The sequence below is a fragment of the Rhea americana genome, unplaced genomic scaffold, assembly GCF_003343005.1.
Source record: "Rhea americana isolate MKP2758 unplaced genomic scaffold, rheAme1 scaffold_49, whole genome shotgun sequence".
NCBI lineage: Eukaryota > Metazoa > Chordata > Aves > Rheiformes > Rheidae > Rhea > Rhea americana.
Genome location: NW_028186634.1, coordinates 3283234 through 3303858, shown reverse-complemented (window position 1 = coordinate 3303858; position 20625 = coordinate 3283234). Strand labels below are relative to the sequence as shown.

The window sequence follows — 20625 nt, the reverse complement described above, 5'->3', positions numbered from 1 at the left end:
GTGAGGCCCATGTGGTGGGTGCCAGGTGGCTTAAAAGGGTTACTCTGGCACTGCTCCTGGGCTTCTTTTTAAAATAGTTAGGCATGCCAGTATCTTTTATAATCTTGCCTTAGGGCTCTGTTCCTCAAAGCATTGTGGCACCTACCCTCAGCTGGTTAAAGCATTTTCAGTGACGGAAATGTACAGGACAAAGTTCCACTGATTTCAGTTTTTCTTAGAAGTTGGTCACTTACTTAACTTAAGGATCTGCACGTAAGGACTTGCTCAAGGTACTGTCTTAAAGTACATAAATATTTTTAATTGCTCATCTGCCTTATAGACTGAGGCCTAATCAGTTACTAAAAAGATAAGGTGCTCATTTTTAGTCTTTCTAAGCAAAAAAAAAAAAAGTAACTTCTGTTCAGAAATATTCTTAAGTATCAGAGAGGAAAAGTCTGCCCACATTGTGCTTTGTATCAATCTAATGAAGTCTGTCCTGTGCAATTATTTCAGACACAAATTAAATAACATTCATATCTATGCTAGTAAACAGCGTATTGCTTGCTGTTTCTACCAAGTGTAGCTCTAATATTTATATTATACTTTCTACTCATTGTGAGATGTGGCTGAATGAAATTTAGCTTCATAACAAACATCTCCAGGACTTAATGGACCGAAACAGACACTGTTGAGCACCAAGTCATGGTAGCAATGCCAGGCACTTCTGGGGAATTATTTGCAGGTGCAAAGTACTCAACAGTGCCAAAGGTTTGCAAAATACACACAATAATCATCTGAATAAAAAGTTTCGCTGGTAAGTTGGAGTAACTGGTATAGTCCAAGGTCATGGTTACTGATCTCATGATTCCCTTTTGGCACCAATTCCACCAAGTATCTTTCAATAATCAGGACAAGGAAAAGATTCTAAAATGCCTCATTACAGTATTCATAATAATCTAAAAAGACGCTGTTGCGTAATGTAATGATCTTCTACACAGTCTAACTATATAACATGGATGACTGGGAAAAGTAATGAAAACTTACAGTATCAGCACATACTAATTAACAACTCTTTTTATAAAAAACACTTAATGTAAAATTGAGAATGCTAATTTTTTTGGCTACATCAATTCTTCGTCATACGAAGTTACGAGACATGCAATCTGCACACACTATTTTCCACCGATGTGTAATTATCTAATCCAAACCAGCCCAGCTCCATCCGCGTGAAGGAGGCCATTTACGCGGAGGTGCCCAGCCTCTCCACGTTCACACAGCCCCTTGTGCACGGCACGTCCCTGCAACGCCAGCACACACCTGCGTCCTCGTGGGATCAGCTAACTGGACCTTGGGGATATAATCTTCAAAGTGTAATTGCTCAACATGAGCAAACCTGCATGCTTGAAAGGCGGGTGTTATCCTGGCCAAAGTGAGGAGCTGACTGGAGGCTGCGGGCCATGCAGACATACATACACACATGTATGTATGTATATGTGTATATATGTATTTATGCATTTATGTGTGTGTATATATAAAAAATGCAATACAAGCCTTCTGGAAAGGCTTGCCCAGGGAGCAAACATCACCAGGGTGTTTTTATCTGCAATGCAGGTCTGATGTGGTTGCTCTCGCCTTGTAGGGGGTTTTGCTGGTCTGCTCCTAGTATGTTGTTTTTCTTTCTTGGCTCAGTCAACACCCTCCTCGTGTTCAGGTCACACATCTAACAGACTTCATCAGTGTGTTCTTTGAATCGGATCTTGCACTCGTTTAGGAGCTTTTTAATTTCACTAAATGATGTCTGATTTGAAGGTAGAATTGAGGCCTTTGGGCTAATTTTACTTAATGTTACAGGATCTCCTGAGAGATTTTTAATGGGAGCATTGTATTAACTGTCCTTACAGCTGCACATCCAAGGATTATTTACAGTAGAGCATCTTCCCAGCCTTTATCATTGAAAATCATAAGCTGCCATTTCCACCCTTTTTTGCCAAGCCCTTGATTCTTCCTTCACCCAGGTGCAGGTCCTGGCTCCATTATTCCCCTCTTTGAGTGTGTCTCCTACTGCCGCAGTTTCTGAGCACGGGGCCAGCTATGGCAAGACACACAAGTGTCTCTGTTGTGCCCTTCCTCCTCTGTAGGAAAAATCGATCAGTGCAGCAATATTGTCGTGCCTAGAGGCCGCAACCAAGCTCTAAACATATAAATACAGTCCGAAACTGAAGTCCTGCTAGCAACTTAAGGAGCACAACCAAGTAGAAAAAAGACACACAGAGGCTGAGTGACTTAAGTAAAGACACATGGAAAGTAAGTAACTGACCCAGAAATAACAAGTCCTCGGTGGCTGTGGTTAATGTTCTGCTCTTTGAACTGCTTGTCTTTCGTTGATTGCTCCTACCTGGCGTTGCCTCCCACGGTCTGCGCTGCACCGAGGTGTAGGTGATTATGGACACAGGGGCCATCCACTCACTGTGTACATGGGAAGGTCTTTTGAATAATACTCTAGCATAGGCTGCCATCTGAGCTGGTGTGGGACGTGCACGTACCTTCAAAGGCACAGGGCTTGACTTCTGAAAATTGTCTTGGAGATGCCAGATGACTGCCAACACCCTGCTTGCTTTATTCTTCTAGTTTGCTTCCAGTTGCATCAGTTTAGGCGATCCTGTTGCAGTTTTATGGTCTGTTAGGAGTTTGCATAAGAACTGTTTCCTCCTGACAGTCTGCTGTTCCTCCAGTGTGACAGAAACGCAACGATTCTGCTCGTTCTTTGCCAGTTCCAACACCTCAGATCTCACACATACTGGGCCTATTTGGTTACCTCACTAAAACGGCGTTAGCATAACGTTGCTCACATGCAGAGAGTGATGTCTTTGAACAATATGATCCACGGCAGCCGTTTTTGGCGTCGCTTGCGTTAAATGACAGCATTTCATACAAGTGCTGAACTAAATCCTTAGTGGATATACATTAGGGTAGCTCTACTCACTCACACTTTTCCAGATCTGCTCAGTTTCCATATCCACTAGCAGAGCAGCACGTGACAGTCTTCACAAGGCTGGCCTGGGTGCTGCCTAGCCAGCTTGCTCAGAAATTGGTATGGTATTTCTTTTTCTTTTTCTTAACATGATGGGTATCATTCGTCATAGTTTTTGATTATATCTCAGTGTTGACCTGTCCTACTTGTACAACATACAATTTAAAATTTGGAAAGTTACATTTGAAAATTATGTTGGACTATATATATAATTTGTAAGGTCATCATTTAAATACCTTAATTATGTATTTTGTCATATAATAAGTCCACTCAATAAATTGAAAGGCATAAATAATGAGGGGATTCTCCACAAAATGCATTAATTTTCTGATATTTCTGCCACATAAATAATGCAAAACTTCATTGCCACTTACTTTGCCAATGTCTTAAATATAGAGAATTAAAAATAACTGAGATGTAAAACCATTATTATGCTATACCTGTATTTCCTTCTCATACCTTATTCAAAATTTGAGTCAAGATTGGATAGTCATCCTTGTAATAAAAAGGTAATTACATAGTTCCATTTTATAATATTTCTTTCTGTTACATTTCTTAATTCTTTTCTTACTTGATTTTGAATTTTAAATATTTTCAGTGTAATTTCTTGTTCATATGGRATGGCTATGTTTGCTCCAGAAAAGCTGCAATATCACAAAAGCARGAAATATATTGCAACAGTACATAGTATCTGAATTTTTCACCAAAGTAGCTCCTAGATCAGCAGCTAACAGTCCCTTTACCCCAGCACCAGCCAGTGAAATTTGGGGGTGGGGAGGTTAAAACATGTTCCTGTGTCATATGGAACAGAATTTAGCCCGATCCAGGAGGGATGCGAATGATATGACGTGCATGTTGACAAAATGCATGAACGTTTCTTGACGCAAAGTTTCCATAGCTGAGAATACTTGGATGAAATACAGCTTTTCCTTCATGCCTACTGCTCTTAGCTGATACCTAATTCAAGGTTCTGCACTCTTCACGGTTGCAGTCTCTGCTGACCAGCCAATTACGTTATATTACCTCTAACTAAGGAAATAAGCATCTGATCCGTATCTCACTGATGCTAATCACTGTTTCTACATCAACTTCAAAAGGTGCTGTTGGATCAAGCAGCATATTATTTACCTCTGGGGATTTTAAATTTTGACGGTGTCTCACAAAACTGGAATCTTTAAGACCTAGTGAGCAACATGTAACTTTTGCCCCAATAGAAGGAAAATATATAGGCTGGCATTGATAAAACTGGGTAGTTCTTTCCTTCAGCTGACTATCTGATCGTTGAGACAAATTGTCTTCTGTCATGAGTTCCTACCAGAGACTCAGCTGTTGGTATGGAGGGCAGGGTCAGCAGTATAAACTTTCAGAGCTTGAAAAAAAAAAAACAAGGTGTTTCTGTAAAGCACACATTTCTGGCCTACTTGAATCCAGCTGCGTGACTTTCAGGTCAGGAAGAGGAATTACAATACAATCTTCACTAACTTTTGATTCTCTACAAAAGGTCTTAACAAAATTGGATGAGTTTTATGTGAATATGTTAGCAGGGTGTAGGATAACTCTTTGCTTGCCTTCTTCTCATTGAACTGGTAGGTAGCCTTTTTAGTGTGAATAGAGCCTTTTTTATAATGAAAGACTTATAAAAATATAATAAATGAATGGAAAGAGAAGCACAGTAAGTTCTGCATCTTTTCATTGAGCCGTTATTTTTAGTAAATTGTATGTAATCATAACACAAAATCCTTGAAATACTATGTGACAAAAATAATCAGAAATCAAGCTCAACCTGAAAATTAAAAGTATCAGCTCACACACTTCAGGAAAGCAGGCTGAATGTATTTTAGATGGTCTAGTTAGCATATTGCGATCTATTTAGCAATGTAGTTAGCATATTGCTGCATCTGGTGCAGTGCTGTATTCCTTATTAATTTTCAATACATCTATTTGCCTGCTTTATTCTTCAGATCTTCCGAGTGCTGCCAGAAGTGCTATTCCATTCCCTCAGATTGAATTCAGTGTTTAACAGCTACTTATTTGGTACTGTAAGTATTGCAATGCCTGTATTTACCCCAGGTAGGTGTAGATGAGATGGGTGTTAGGAGGACAGCTCAACTGCCAGTGAGAACATGCGAAACAAAAATTAATTATAGCATACACTATATGTGATAGAAATGAGTTACTGCCTAATTATGTCTCCTGTTTCCATTCAGATGAATTACCGTTTGTTGTGAGCCCTTGGGAAACGAGGCACACTTTAAAGTTGTAATGAGTGCTATCATTATTGCTTTTGACAGTCATTGAAGTATAATTATCTGATCATCTATTAAAAAAAAATCAAAACTTGTTATATATGAGTTCTGAGCTGGCAAATTATAGAGCAGTCACCTTAGGAGCTGAGCTGCTTGGCTCTTTTCTGTAGTGGCACTGCCATCTTCTGGAGAAACAGAAGTTGTGCTTCCAAATTTTTCACCTTGGGATGAAGGAARCTTTTCATGAGAAAGAAGTAGAACATCTCTCTCCCCTGCCCCCCGCTCGATTTAAAGAATTAAGAGAGCTGCTGAATCGTCTGGTTTTAATGTTAAAAATTGCTGCGTGGATCTACTTTATCAAAGAATTTGGCTGAAGAACAAAAATGGATGTGACGTTTGGAGTGTTGTGGGCTGTTTCTGTTAAGAGGAGATGGAGAGAATAGTTAGGTGCTCCAGTGGYCTGGTGTTTCTTCACAAAACATAAGTTCCCTAAATGCATTGTGATTTGCACAACAAGAAATGGTGCGATATTACTTACCGTAACACCCCAAACAGTCAGTAACCCAAATCAGGCACTTCCAGATTATGGGATTTTAAAAGTAAAGAAGATTATACTGTTTTTCATCTGAAAGAGGACTGTACTGTACTTTGAGTCTGCTTCCTCAGCCTTTCCTGAGCAACCCTGTGATAATTAGTGTTGGCTAGCCTACCAGTTTATTAAGTGGTGATTCTGGCTGCTGCTGAAAGACCTCCTCAAGTCCAGCTGCACCTCCTCATTTGTAGGCCTAGCATTAGTTCTGTTATTCAGCTTTTACATTYGCCTGTATCCCCACTTCTCCTCTGTCCCAACACCAGCTTTTCCACAAATTTTCTTGGTCTTCTGGTGCTTAGCTGGTCCTTCAGTCCTTGGAGGACCTCTAGCAAGAACCTCTCGGGGTCTTTCCAGGCTCAGCGTCTTGGGGTGGGAGCCAAGATGAGCTACCCGATTGCCTGGGGCAGAAATTCAGGTCTAGGCTCCRCAGAGGGTTTTTTTTCTACCTCAGATACCTCTTGCAAAAACAAGAGGGAGAGTGGCATGTGAGCCTCGCATGGGGCTACTCACAGGCAGGGGAGGCGAATAGCTAATCAGAGGCATGTTCATTCAAGCAGGGCTGAAATTCCCCTCCATGCCCAACTACGCCAAGCAAGCCTTGTCTCCTGTCAGAGTGAAATGGGTTGGGGAAGGSTCTTCTTGTTTCAGCTAGACAGTTTCTTACCATTTCCTCAAATTACAGAACTTTGTCTACCTCCAAAAGATGAAATCCTTCCTAATCTGCACTTACCAGGTAACCTCCTAGCCCATACATTTTACACTACTCCCTCTCCCCTTCCAAGTTAGAATGCAATTGTAATTACTTTCAAATTTATCATGCCTTGTTGTCGGGTGATTTTTCCACTATCAGTCAAAAAGAAGCCTTGCTTTTCACCCARTCTTCTTGGACTCGATCTCTCTCTCTGCTGGGGGGAAGCTGCCTCTGAATTACCACCATTTGTGGTGGGAGGGAGCTGTAGTTGAATTATYGCCATTTATGCTCTGTTCTAGCAGGGCTCCACTCCTACCACAGCTGGCTCAGCCTGGTCCCACTCCCAGTTTTGCAGGGCTGGAACTGGGGTATGTTGGCTGTTCAGTCAGCCAACCAGATACATCTCTAGCTGAGCAGTTCCTCCATTCTCTCATACTGTGGGTATGCTGCAGGGATGCTGGCCTCGTGGATATCCAAAAATTGCACAGCCTCTCAATAATACTTTGGATTTGAATCTCTTTTTTCAGCCTGTGATGCATGTAAGATTCCAAATCTGTTGAAAATGAATTCACTAGCATGTGGTTGTCCAGGTTGTTCACTTCTTAATGTACATTGTATCAAATTGCTTCCAGAAATAATCCTGTGGATAATAGGATGGGCATCCACTTTCTTTAACTGCAGTCAAAGCAAAGCCCAAGTCACGTATAGGGGCTTTCTGGTCTTCTGAGGATTTTCCTCTTTATCAGAAACACCTAATTTCCTCCACAAGATTGTTACATCACACTTAACAGAACCCTTCTCATAGATTTTCTAAGGTTTTTGTAACTTCAGAGTACCCTTGCATTTTAACATCATGATATAGTCTCAAGATTCTGTTTTCTTTTAAATAAATCCAGAATAACCAATTGAGACTTTCACCAATATTTAAGAGGATTTTTTCCCACATCTTCAAGAAGTTTTCTTTAGGCTTCAAGTTTTCTCTTAGACAAAAAACAAACAAACAAACAAACAAAAAAACCCTCCCCACTGCCCCCCACACCTCTACCTTTTCCTGTGGTATTCTAAGGGAACATACAAAACAAGGTCAATTACTTGGCAGTCTYTTCCTGCAACTGTACCACTGAAAGACAAGGAATATTTGTATGTCTGCAAAGAATAGAAGAGACGCAATAGACCTTTTTTTCCTCCTGAGCACATTTATTCCCTTCAGCAGACAATACTYTTCTCTCATGCTTAGGGCAGTGTTTGAAATTAGTTTCCCAATAAGCCTATCTGGAGAGAACATCAGCAAGGCAGAGATTTTACCCAAGAYGGATTGCAAAATCAAAGGGCTTCTGTTCTACTAAGTGGGCAGACAGGCATCTACCAAGATTTCTTAGTCAAGAGCTACTGCAAGGAGCATGATTCAAACTGACCACATCAATAGAGCCAGGAATTCCTAAGACAGTCCAAAAATTTATTTCCAAAGAACTGCATTTTTTATAACTGGTCATTATCCACTCAATTCCTCTGCATTCATTAGCTGCTAATGCCCCCAAAGTGCAAATATTAACCACAAGGGTCTTCARCTCTGCAAATATTAAAATCCATTCTGATGGCCATTATAGCAGCTTCCTCTTCTCCCTCTCTGCTGAAATACTGCCAGACCTACAAGTGGATTTTCCATAACAGCAATACAACCTTCCCAAATTCTCAATATCTGCCTGTGTCTGGTAGATGATTAGTTACCTATTAATTCACTCTTCTTTTTGTCACTAAAAGTTCCCCCTGTTGAAGGAACTAAAGGTAAATGATCTTGTTGAAACACAATGTTACCTTCATGTTTAATTTCAATCTGGCAGCTTTAGCTCAGTGAAGGCTATCAGRTGGTGTTATCAGTACTCGATCCAATGGTTTAGCTTACACAAAATTATCACTTTGATAAAACCAACTAATGGGAGACGGCATGTTTTGTCATATTCTCAACATAAAGGGTTTTCATATAGCAAATGTTTTTAATAAGCTGAAACCTACAGCTCAAGACTGCCAGTAGTCCTCAAGCAAAGCTAGACTCTTTCCTGCACACCTCTGAAGTTATGTGCTCATTTTGTGATCAACCTTTCCCAATACTAGTCTTTAACTGTACCATTTCTTTTCATTATTGCTAATTTCTCTCCAAAATTAATTATTTTTCTCAATACCTAAGTGCTCTTCCTCTTTTCTGTCATCTACATTATGCACAGACTGGTGCTGAAACATACTGTAGATGACTAACCTTCTTAGTTAACAATTATTAGTTCCTCAGTGAAAGATCTCTATTTTTACCTTGTGTGTCTTCAGCCATGTGAGAACAAACTAGCCTAAAAGAAACATAGCAGTTACAAGCTAAGCCTACAAAATTGTTGATTTTCTTAGGAACTCTCTTTCCTGGCTTCCAGTAATGCCCTTTGCTGRAAGCAAAGCGCCTGAAAGGGGCAGCAGCAGACCAGCTTCCAGACATCTCATCCTGAAATTGTGCTCTCCAGATATTGGTATTAGTTGTGCTCTGGTTAGCTCATTCTGATGACTGGATCAAAAACATATGTCAAGGGCTTGCACTGAGCAAAACTACTAGCGATTTTGAACTATTTTACACAGACAGTTCAAAATTTCCTATGTTATCAAGGAACATCCAGTTTCATTTATTTCTCAAGGCAATTTTTTAGCTCTTTCAACCCAGCTGCCAGGCTGACCAAAATCTTCTGAACCTCCCGTTTTCTGATGCTGATATTCTTTTCTCCCCTTCCTGAGTGAATTAATGTGCTTCAAAGACGKTTTTTTTGTTGTTTCTCACTCAGTGGGTTTCTCACTCTCATCTGACTCCATATTCACAACTGCAAGGTGGCCACCTGTCTCTGGGCAAGATACTCGATGCACCCTTTATTACCAGTRGGGAAAAATACGCTGCATTTCCTCACATCTGAAAGCAGACCTCTACCTACGGTCAGGTGAATAATATCTGAAAAGTCCCTATTTCCCAGTTCTTGATACAAAACACRTCCCAGATAAAATTGTATATGTCACAGCTATATGAAGCTAGTGACAGTAATCCKCCAAGATGAAGGCTTTGTGATGTACTGGCACAGTCTTCTGTAGGTCATGCTCTTTGAGGGGGAGCTTTGCAAAGTAGTCAGTACTGTGTGTACTCTTTAAATTATCTCAGTGAAATCAATACTGAGGATGCAGAACTTTTATTTATAAGTATCTTTATTTATAAGTAGAGTAAAAGTTTTGCCTGTAATGGACAAAATTAGAGTTTAACTGGCTTGAAAGGTGGCTGGCATATGGTAAAGAGGCCATGTTCTGTGGTTCCTGTTGTACAAATGCATYCTTTAGCTGAAAGAAAACAGTGATTATCAGAAAGTCAATTGTCATTCTGCCTCTTTAGAAAAATTCCCATTAAAGATAAAGCCAATTTTAATTAGATTAAGTATCCAATTACTGTAATTACATTTTTAAAAAATTCACATCATGAGGATGACCCTTATAAAAGGGGTTACAAGAATAATTAGTGTATTCATATTAACCAAAATGTATTGGATAATATTTATACCCAGAAGGCAAAGTACATTACACATATTTCACCTTTGGGGAAAGCTTGCAAATGTTTTGGCAGTGGTATGAATATTTATAGGCAAGAGCGTGCTTTAGCAAGATTATATGAGAAAGCATTTATATGCTCACAAATTTTTACCCAAGGGTAAAGTATACATAAAATGTAGTGCAGAGATTACGGATATGCAAAGTACAATTTAAGCGGGGAATTTATATCAGTTTGTTTAATTAATTGGAGCAGAAGACTACTTATTTTTGTGACAGAAGGGCCCAAAGAATTCGAGTTTCCTTTCTGCTGATTAATGACAACAGGGAAGGTGCAGGGAAAAGACCTTCCTTCTGCAAGCCATCACCTGGACCAGGGGTTAAACCAACCCCTTTACTGTGCTCCTGATCGTAGTTTGAAAGCAATCCCATCTGTTACCTTGTACTATCCTAAACTCACCATAGAGTTTGAAAACAAGCAAGCAGCCTTTAAGTCAGTACTGCTCAGTATAATTTAGAGTTAAATTCTCCATTTCTCATTACGGGGAAGAACTGAAGATACGCCAAAGAGGTTTGCTCATGCAGAGAAGACAAGAAATCACATCCTTCTTCCAAGCAACCAATGCAGTTCTACTATCACTACTGAAGGCACAGAGTTTGTGACCCGTTTCTACCTCTTCTTGGGTACAGCACTGTCTTAGTGCACTGCAAAAATCTACCACCCACACTCCTGCGCTATGTACAAAATTCCTCTTTGTAGACTACAGAGACWGAGGCTTTCTCAGCAAATAAGGAAGATGCAACATAACATGGATTTTCGTTTGTTCTACTGCCAATCAACAGATTTGGGAATTACCAGGACTACATTAGGATTTGGCATTATCCACTCAGAAAAAAACTCTCAGGTTCTGTACTGTAGTTTGATATTAATTCAGACTGCAGTATTTGACCCTTCACAATTAGGCTGCACTGCAATGAGAAGTGTGTTTGCAGCAAGTACCTATGCTCCAAGCTAAGTTAGATGAGAGRTGTTGTGTTGGCACATATTTTAGCAAGGGCTAGACCCGTGAGGAGGTTCTTGAGTCATATGCTAGTTTGCACTGTAGTTTAAGTTAAGGAAGCTGTCCCTAATTTACACTGATACCAAAAATTTTTACAGCAATTTAGAAGTGAGCAGTCAAGAATGATCACATAAAAAAAGCTTCAGCTGATTCATTCAGCTCATTCATTTTGCTGAATTATCAGTAAACATACTTAAATATTCATGCCTTTCCTGTTTTTCAGAATCACTGAGTATTGTTTGAATACTCCAGTAAGGACCAGAGGTAAAATTACATAAAACATGTTAATCTCCTTTGCTAGAATCCTATTTCCATAGTTGCAAATGGCAACTTGAATCARAAAGATTTTGCCAATGACTTCCATAGACACAGGATTGGACCCATATTTTTTGTGAAGTCCAAGTCTCTTATATCTTAAACTTTCTCTGGAGGAGTTCTATATTTGGGTGCAGAAGACAAGAGAGTTTTGTTAAGTCCTCTTTTTCCTTTCTTTTTTACCTAAATCTTGATGATCGAAGACTGCAAAGAATCATTGCATCTGTGCAGTCTCTACATATAGTCCCAGCATTAAATTCCTTGCTTTGACACTGAGCTGCGGTAGGTTTCTTGAGTGGTCATGGCACAACTGCCACACTTGAATTAGAAAGCTGGTGATTTTGTGTGAAAATTTAATTTTAGAGCATTGGTCTCTCCACTCCTCCTTAACTTTGAATGGGAAAAATACAGGACAAACTGCTGTAAGAGTTTGKTTTTTTCTTCCAGCGGTCTTGTTAGGAACAAGGTAGGAGCAGACGGGCAATCTACCTCATCCAAATCTAATCATGGAGGAAGCCCCAAGATATCAATGTTCTAAATCAACTGGCTTGATAATGCCCACAGCATTTCTAACAGTGAAATTGTCCTCTGCAGCTAAAGCCCAAAAAGCAAGGTCGAGGTGCTCCTCTCGTAGGTGTTTTTTGTCCTCCTTGCACATCCCAAGAGTTAAATTGGAAATAGAAATGATGCACAAKACTGCTAGGACAGGCCAGTAGTGGTCTCCCTGTGGTCAAGTTCTCTGCTGCTGTCCTGGCTAAGGACTGATGTTTTAGATGCASAAGTGACTATTTTAAGCAACTGCAAAATCTCACAAATACTCTCCACGGCCTTAGAGAGAGACCAACGCTGCCGTTCATGGCAGTTGGTCATTACCAGGGAACCACTGCAGGTTTCGTATCACAAACCAAGTGAAACATTTGTTGTTAGAAAGTGGATCGATGACGCTTTCATGGTCAGGGTGATGCTCCTACCCTGCCTGTTGACTTTGCCACTTCAGACATCCAGAGCTGTTGGCAAGTCTAGGGAAGAGGCATAATTAAGACCCCAAACAGGTAGTTCCCGCTTTTCTTCTTTCCTGGGTGCCCAAGGATGGGCGAGCGACCAAGGCATGGGAGGAGATGGCCCAGCCCAGTCAATCTGATCACGGGTCGCGGCGAGCGGGAAGGTGGCCGCGGGCTGCCGCGTCCCCGGGGCGGAGGGCTCAGGAGGCAGCGCTCCCGGCACGGCTGCTGCTCGGCTCCTCTCGGCGTTCAGGCAGCGGCCGTTCGCTCCGCAGCCGTTTCAGAGCCTGGGGCGTTCAGCGGCTGCAGAGGGCTGYGGGGTGTGCCGAAGCCCTGCCCTGCTCCCCTCAGGCCTTCTGAAGGGCAACTGGCGAAAAAGGAACTAAATTCCCTAGTCGCTGCCCAGACCCCATGCAAAACAGTCTGATTCAACTACAGTAACACAGTGTAATATAAATAAAATGAAAATACAAAACCATACAATTTAATTTGACATGACTGTCAGTTTTCTGCTTCAGGCAATGAAAACGAGCAAGTACAAACAATGAGCTTCTTTCTCCCTTTGCTCCCATCCCTTCTTATACTGTTACTTTCGTAGGAAGGCGGCTCCAGGATGACTTTGCGAAGCAGCAACCTGAGCCAATTCCTTGGAGATGTGCAAATTTCAAGCTCCCGCCTGAAAATATATCCCCATATATGTTTTTAAAATTTCTTCGACAGTCTCAGTAAATTGAATTAACCTTAAATATGTTCTGGACTCTCCCACAACTGTCCTTTGTGCTCAGAGCGCGGGGAACAGCTCGGAATGCAGGACCCAGACGCTAATAGCCTAAAAAACCCCAAAGGCTTGGCCGTTTTTTTTTTTTTTTTTTTTTTGCCCCCTGCCGCGGGGTCGCGCGCGGGGGCGGCGCCACGGCGCATGCTCGCGCTGCGCGCGCGTGCTCAGAGCGCGTGGGGGGAGCAACGGCTGAATAACGGTTGAGTAACGGCCGCGCTCTGCTCGGCGCGCGCGGGGTGGCGGCGGCGGCGGGCCGCTATGGCGTTCTCGACCTTCAGGAAGGTGGCGGTGGTCTCCTGCCTGGTGCTTTGCGTCTCCCTGCTGCTGCCGCGGACCTTCTTGTCTCGGGGTGGCGGGAGGCAGGAGCCCGGGGCTGCGCCGCTCGCAGCGTCCGCGCCGCCCGAGGGTAAGAGGCCGCTGGGGCCCCRGCGGCGGCGGCGGCTCCGCTGAGGCGAGGGTGGATCGCTTCTCGCCGCCAGTCCTTACCCCGGTGTCGGGGCCTGGTCTCCCTGAGGCTGGTTTTCGGCTTCTGGTCGGGGGACCGAGCTTAAACAATGGGCTCAACCGTGAGCCCGGCGCTGGGCGGTGGCTCTGCGGAGCGGCCCCGCGGCCCGGGCTTCGCGGGGTGCTGCTCGGCTCGCCGGCCTTTCTTTGCGTGAGCCTTGCTTGTGTGCCGCCTGGTACCAAAATGTGGTGTAGCTGTTCCTTCCCATAAGCATTAATTGTCTCGTTTTCTCTTCTTCTCTCCTTAAAGACGTGAGGAGGCTCCAAGATTGAGTTTATTGTTCTCATCTATGCTGTGATTTACATTTTTTCTTATTTCCTCAGTTTGAAATATTCCAAATTTCATTTATTTTATGCAACGAGGGTACAAAAGTTACTGAAAAGATAGTTATCCCACATTCCCTTCATTGTGATACATTACTTTTTGTGTTGTACATAATGCTTTTGATGCTTCATTTGAAATAAAAGTTCACTTAAATCATCTTCATTGTTTAGTTTCCTACACCAGTATTTTGAATTTGGCTTTAATGCACCAGATTCTCACTATCAGCATGTCATGATTCATGGACTCTGATCCTGTCATTACAAACCCTCAGACTGTACCCATTTTGCCTTGCCATCCCACTGTGTATGCCCTGCTCTCAATTTTAGAGGAATGAATCCTTACAAAAGCATCCCTTTGGTTTTATGACCATTGCCTTTCATCTTAGTTTTTTTTTTTTTTTTTTTTTTTCACTCCAAAGCACTTAGCAAAGGTATCTAGTCTCATAACCCCATTTCCAGACAGAGAACTTTGTCCAAGGCTATTCAGCAAGCCAGAGGTAAGACGTGAAAGTATAGAGAACTTCCAAGTTGTGTGTGGTGTATGCTGAGCTATGCAGACTTCTGTTTGATGACTTCTGYGTACTGCTAGCAGCCAGATGCTTAAGTGATGTTGATTCCATTTGCCTAGGGTAACTTTTCAAGTCTACTAAGGCCATTGTTACTGCTGAAACAGTGTTGTGTATCTTGAACATGCAGGTGACTTTTATACTGCAGCTCTCTGTCCATGGTTACTGTGTGTATTCTTGATCTTTTAACAGCTTGAATATAGATTCATAAGCACTATGGATCTGCAGATTTGTAGTTCTGCTGCCTAATTTCTCACACGGAAAACCAAAATGGCAAATCTTTTTCCCGTTTTTTTGATAACATGGTAAGGGCAGTATTCTGTGCAGGCGTAAGTACTAGGCCCAGCAAAGAACACATGGCCGCAGGGCAGACTGTTAATTTACATGCTTAAAGTTGGTACGGAAGCACATTTTCTGGAAGGTGGCACCAGCATCTTTTACCTTGTGCCTAGGTGCAGCTCCTCACTTTAGCTCCGGAGCGACACCAGATGGCGGAGTTGGACAAACCATTTTCCTACAGCAGTGCAGCCTTAGGTGGTTGTGAGTTATTGTTGCGGTGCTCTTTTAGTTGCAGGATGGACTGGATTCAACTRATCTGGCTGAAAAATGATCTTCCAAAAAAAAAGGGGGGGGGGGAGGTCAACAAGGTATTTTTCAGTGAAACCTATCTGATCTATGGTTTTTGTGCATGTTCTGGCACAGTGTAAAGGGAAGCACCTGCTTCAAGTGCTGCAATCATAAAGTGACTAATCATAGTCATAGTTAAATGCTTAATGTAGATAATATAAATATTCTTTCCCTCATGCTGTGGGTAAAGAGTAAAACATGATTTAGTTCTGGTTCAGAAATCCGGATTTAGTTCAGAAAGTGTTCAGCATGTTCCCGTGTTGCACTTGAGGTATCTCTCCTTAGCTGAAGATGTAATACCTCCGATAATAAGTTTCAGATTAAATTTATTGTCCGTATTTTCCATTTTAATAGCAATTTAATGAAGTTATTGCTATATGGAGCAAACTATTTCACCTGATGTTATTTTTAGTAGAAGACTAAATCTTTGTTTAGTTCTGATTCACATCTTTGTCATTTGTTGTCTTCTTAACTGAACCGAGACTGCAGTTACTGGATGGTAGTTTCAGAGACTTGAAGTAGTAGTGTCATTCTTGAAGTTAATAACGTGCTTATTGTAGTTTTGGGGACAAAATGCCTCTGAATAAAAGATTCTTGAAATTTACCACCATTTGTTAAAATTGGATGCTATAAGAAGGCTTTTTCTCAGCACAGGCTTTAAACATGGGAATGGCACTTCCTGTAATAAAGCTATTTTCAGAAGTGTCTTTTATGAAAACAATAAATTCAGACAGTACTGTAGAAATTATTACTGCTCAGACAGAAAGGATGTTCTTTTTCTGAATAATAGTTTCACATATAAAAATCCCACTATGAATACATCACACTTCCAGTTTGCTTTATGAACAGGTGTTTGAATTTTCCAAAAGATTAAAAAAAAAAGAGGAAAAAAGCACTAATGACAAATTTCTAGAGTATTTTTAGGATAGTCCTCTAATATATGCCATGCATTTTGGAAAATAGTGCTAAGATGATAGTTTAACAAAAATTTTACAGCTGCATGACAATGGATTAACAGTTTGCATTTGTGAGAAGAATGAAGTGGCATCAGTTTTCCAAGAAAAACACGGGGTCAGATAATTCTTTGGCCAACTTGGATTTGTGCAGTACGTCAGCTATATGCAGGTGTCCCTACTTGACAATTCAAATGCTACTGTTTAGGGTAAGTAACTTTTGCATTTTCCTTTTTTTTTTTAACTGCCAGCTGTGAGATTTAATTAAAATATTTAAGATTTTGATTGTGTCCATTAAAAACATATGTGGTGGTTTAAAGTTACAATTTCCAAATGAACATTCCTTCTAACTTTTTTGAGTAATTTTCTTGTAACTTTCAGTGCAACTCTCTTGATGTTGCACTGTTACAAAGTCAGTAGTGACAGGAGAATAAAAATTAGAATGGAAAAATATTAACTATATGGAAAAAAATCTAAAACATGGATCTAACAATAAATGAGATCATATAAATTAATACTGAAATAGTGATTCCAACGATGAAATGAACGTGAGTTTGTAGTGTAATTAAAAGGACAGATTATTTGGGTTTTCTCTAGGCAGAGGTATTGGGAAATTAGAGTATGTTAATGAAAAGCAGCAGAAGTGGTGCAGTGGCTAGGAAGAATACTTAAGTTACATGCCCAGAAAAATGTTTCTTTCTTGTGGATTATTCTCACCTATTATACTGTGCTTGGAAGTTATACAAGAAAATACAGAAGGAACATACTTTTAGTCTAAAGAACATGTTATTTTATCACACAATCCGTGCATCTTTCTGTATTCCCACATACGACTTTGGAACCCTCTGGCCAATTCATCTGTTTAGCAGAGGGATGGAAAATAAATGTTTTATGAAAACACATTGCTGAGTRGAGGATAGAGAGCCTTACAAGTGTCCTGTCTGAGAAGAAGACTTCAGTGTGAATGCCTGTTGCTATTAAGAGTCTACCCTAGAGGGAGAGCTTGCATACTTAGAAAAAGCTTTGCTTGGAGTATGGATCTTCCTAAATAGCAAGGCCAGCTGGGCAGGGGAGAAAAATCTGTACAGAGCTCTGAATTCTGGTTATCACAGAACCATGTTTCATTTCCATTTCCTATGAGTGTCTGAAAAAGGGGTTTTCTTTTTCATTCATTATGATGAAAATTCTGTGAGAAAGGTCTGTGAGTGGCACCTGGGCATTCCTAACAATGGCAGTCGAAGTACAGTCTACAGATAGCTTTGAAGGCTGGAATTCGCATTGCTAATTAAGGAAAATAATTTTGTATCCTACTCTCACATATTCTTTCAGTTAAAATTGTTGCAGAACATCTAGAAGTCTAGGTGCTGCTTTTCTGGGTTTGTTACTTTTTTTGGGGGGGAGGGATATTCTTGCATGCACAATGAGGAATTGTAAATGACAGCTGAGAGCTTACTTTTTGAAAGCCAAAGTAGTGTAACCATGTTGTGGGGACTGAAAGAAAAAGACAGGGTGCCTACTGCAAACTGGTGAAGAATTGTGATGAGATTTGTGCATCCTGGTGCGGTTGTTCTAAGGAGTTGTTTGGGTAACATCTGAGAAGTGATGAAAACAGTCTTTTTTGCTTTGCTGTTATCTTGGGTAAGTCCTGTATGCTTTCTAGACCCGTCAATAATTCTTCTACACTTCCTGGAACCTGCTGTTTGAAATTTCACATGAAAGATTGTGAAACAATGAAGTCGTATCCTATAAATCCATCCTGAATGGAGTGTGAAGTTAGTATATCTACTGCCTACATACACTTCATGTATGTCAAATTTCTTTATGTATATAGATATGTATTTCAGCATTTTACAGATGCTAAGATACTGCAAATAATATGCTATCCAGGCTAGGAGTTGCTGTATTACTGTACAATGATTGAAGTCCAAATACCTTTATCAACTGTGAAGCTGAGCTCAGTAGCATTTCCTAAAGCATCCTTGTAAGGTAGAACATGTAGTAGGTATTTAATAAAAAAAGGCACTTGTAGTGATCTGAATATTATCAGCTGGCGGGTTATTGCATTTTTTTTTTATTGTCTGGTTGGGTTAGCATATTTTTTTAAACTTTGCTTTACTCAGTTGAGTGTTAGTATTGCTAAAAGATTAAAAACTTAGTAATTCTAATGTGATACTGCTATTAAGTAGGATTTCACCTACATTCAGAAACCTACGGTCTCTTAACTAATGGAAATGTTAGATGAGGCATAATTTCAGTTTTTGGACTTAGTTATTCGTTGAAGAGACAGGATTAGACAAGACGTGCTCTTCTTGCCTTGTAGCTGTTTTGAAAAGTTAAAGTGTTACTGACAAATCATTAACACACTTACTTAAGGTTAAAAGATTGTAAAAACAGGTAGGGTTAGTAAGGTAGAGTTAGCACGTGCCTGAATCAGATCAGCCGGGATGCATCCCTCTGAAGCTGTCAGAAACCAGCTGAGAAACCACTTGAAAGGACAGCAGCACTGCACTGCCCTTTGGACAGAGCTGAGCGAAGGTTGCGTGAGGCCTTCTGCCAAGGAACAGTCTCCTTCCTACAGAATTGAAAATGTATTTTCAAAGTACCTTCTGCCAGTACTGGAGACTAGATTGTGCAGCAGACAAGAACCTAACACATCACTTCTGTGGTTATGGAGGAGCATTACCTAGAGGGTTTTATCCACGAATATGTCACTATTTCCATTTGACTGTGGTTTGGGTTTTTTTCACTGAAAAAGTGGAATCTTGTTACATCACCTACAGGTGTGTTATGGCGTTGGTTTATAGCACGAGGCCAGAATAAGATCACCAAAGAAAACTAAATAAATCAAGGAAAAAAACTTTCTAGGTACAGGAAAGTGATTGAATTAGTGGGTCAACATTAAATTTGATAGAATTAGTGGTAATCAGGAAAAGAATGGTGAGTCAGATCACCATTGGCAGGAAAACCTGCTCAGTGGACAGCAGGTGTGTTAAAATCAAAATGCTAACTTTGATTTAGAGCGCTGACGATAGCTCCAAGCATTTACAATCCCATGCTGTGCATCAGTGTGGCATACTTAACTATACTTTGTGTTTTAATTGTGCCAAAATCAACTGTTCAGAAACAGTTAGCAAACATCAGCTGCCTCAATATCTTAAGCTCAAAGAACATTTAACAAAATCAGGATAGCACTGTTCAGAGAAAAAAAAAACATACAATAGTAAATGCCATAGAGGAGAAAGAGTAACTTAACTTTGAGATACGAGAAGCTCTAAGAAAATAAAAATTAAGAAAGGTATATCACTGTGACGGAGATTTTTAAAAATAGTTAACAGTAGTTAGATTATTTTAAAACTACTTTGAAACACCAACAACATTCAAATATAACAAATGTACTTAAGATAGGTTTTGTCATGTCTGTGAACTTCCTCGTGCATTATTCATAGTGCTGAATATTCCCATAAAGCCTTAGAGAGTGAAAAGAATGCTATATCATGTGCTGTTTCCTGTAAAGTTGCAACAAAAGTGTTCTTGTGCTTTTGCTGTTAGATTAAGCCATTAGAGAAGATGGGATTGGAATAGTGTAGGGCTTTTAAAGACATAACGGTTTGAAAACCACTATACTTCTGACAGTTAAGGTAAAGTAGGTTGTTTAAATTAAAGTAGTACACAAACTTGCTTCTTAAGCATTTCCGTTTATTTACAGTGTATGTGACAGCTTTCTACATATGCTGACTTAAGTTGCCTGTGTAGACAATTTCTTCCGTAATTTGCGTGAGGTTTTCACAGTAGAAAGCTATGGGAAATTTCCTTTTTTTAAATAAAGAAGTCATTATAAAATTTTAAAAATCAGCAGGGAAGGTTTAGTACTAGAAGCCATTAAGCTCCCTTTTAAAATTATTTTGATAATGAAATGACTAGAGTGTGTCGCTTTGGCCTGATTATTTTTACTTGGATGAAAGCTTTTAAAGCATAAATGAGGCCTCATGGAAAATTTAGAAAACTAATCAATTTAAAAACATATTCTCCATTGTCAGTTATTTTCTGTGTTCTTGTCCACCTCTCTCTTTCTTTTTTTTTTAATAAGGTATTTTTTCATGAATGTAAGATGTTTTAAAGAGGTTTATATGCTCTTACTGTTTAAGCTGCACCTGAAGTGATACTGTTTTCTTCATGATATAATACTTGTTTCCACAGTAACCTACTGTTACAACACATTTCTGCTGTAGCAGAGGGACTTTCTTGTAAATAAGATACTGTGACTTCCATCATAGACTTTTAATAATTCCCTAGAACTAGACTGTACAATAACAACTTCCTCAAGTTAATGCTGAGCTAGTTTAAGAGTAGTTTTGGTCAGTGATAATATACTTGGACAGTTTCACTAAGCCTACAGCAC

At 40.3% G+C, this 20625-nt stretch overlaps 1 protein-coding gene across 4 annotated transcripts in view; it reads left to right on the top strand.

The window, feature by feature from the left end:
• The first annotated feature begins 13435 nt into the window (after positions 1 to 13435).
• The window catches only part of RIC3 (RIC3 acetylcholine receptor chaperone), a 28204-nt gene continuing 21014 nt past the window's right edge, over positions 13436 to 20625 (top strand). For 3 of the 4 annotated variants that reach the window (XR_014897322.1, XM_085317171.1, XM_085317170.1), the window contains exon 1: positions 13436 to 13658. Coding sequence is in view for 2 of the 4 variants with exons in the window: in XM_085317171.1 (XP_085173297.1) it covers positions 13511 to 13658 (148 nt within the window). In the remaining 2 variants the exon portion in view is untranslated. Of the gene's footprint in view, positions 13659 to 16234; positions 16436 to 20625 lie in introns of those variants that run through there. The other variant, XM_085317172.1, reaches the window with a different exon arrangement.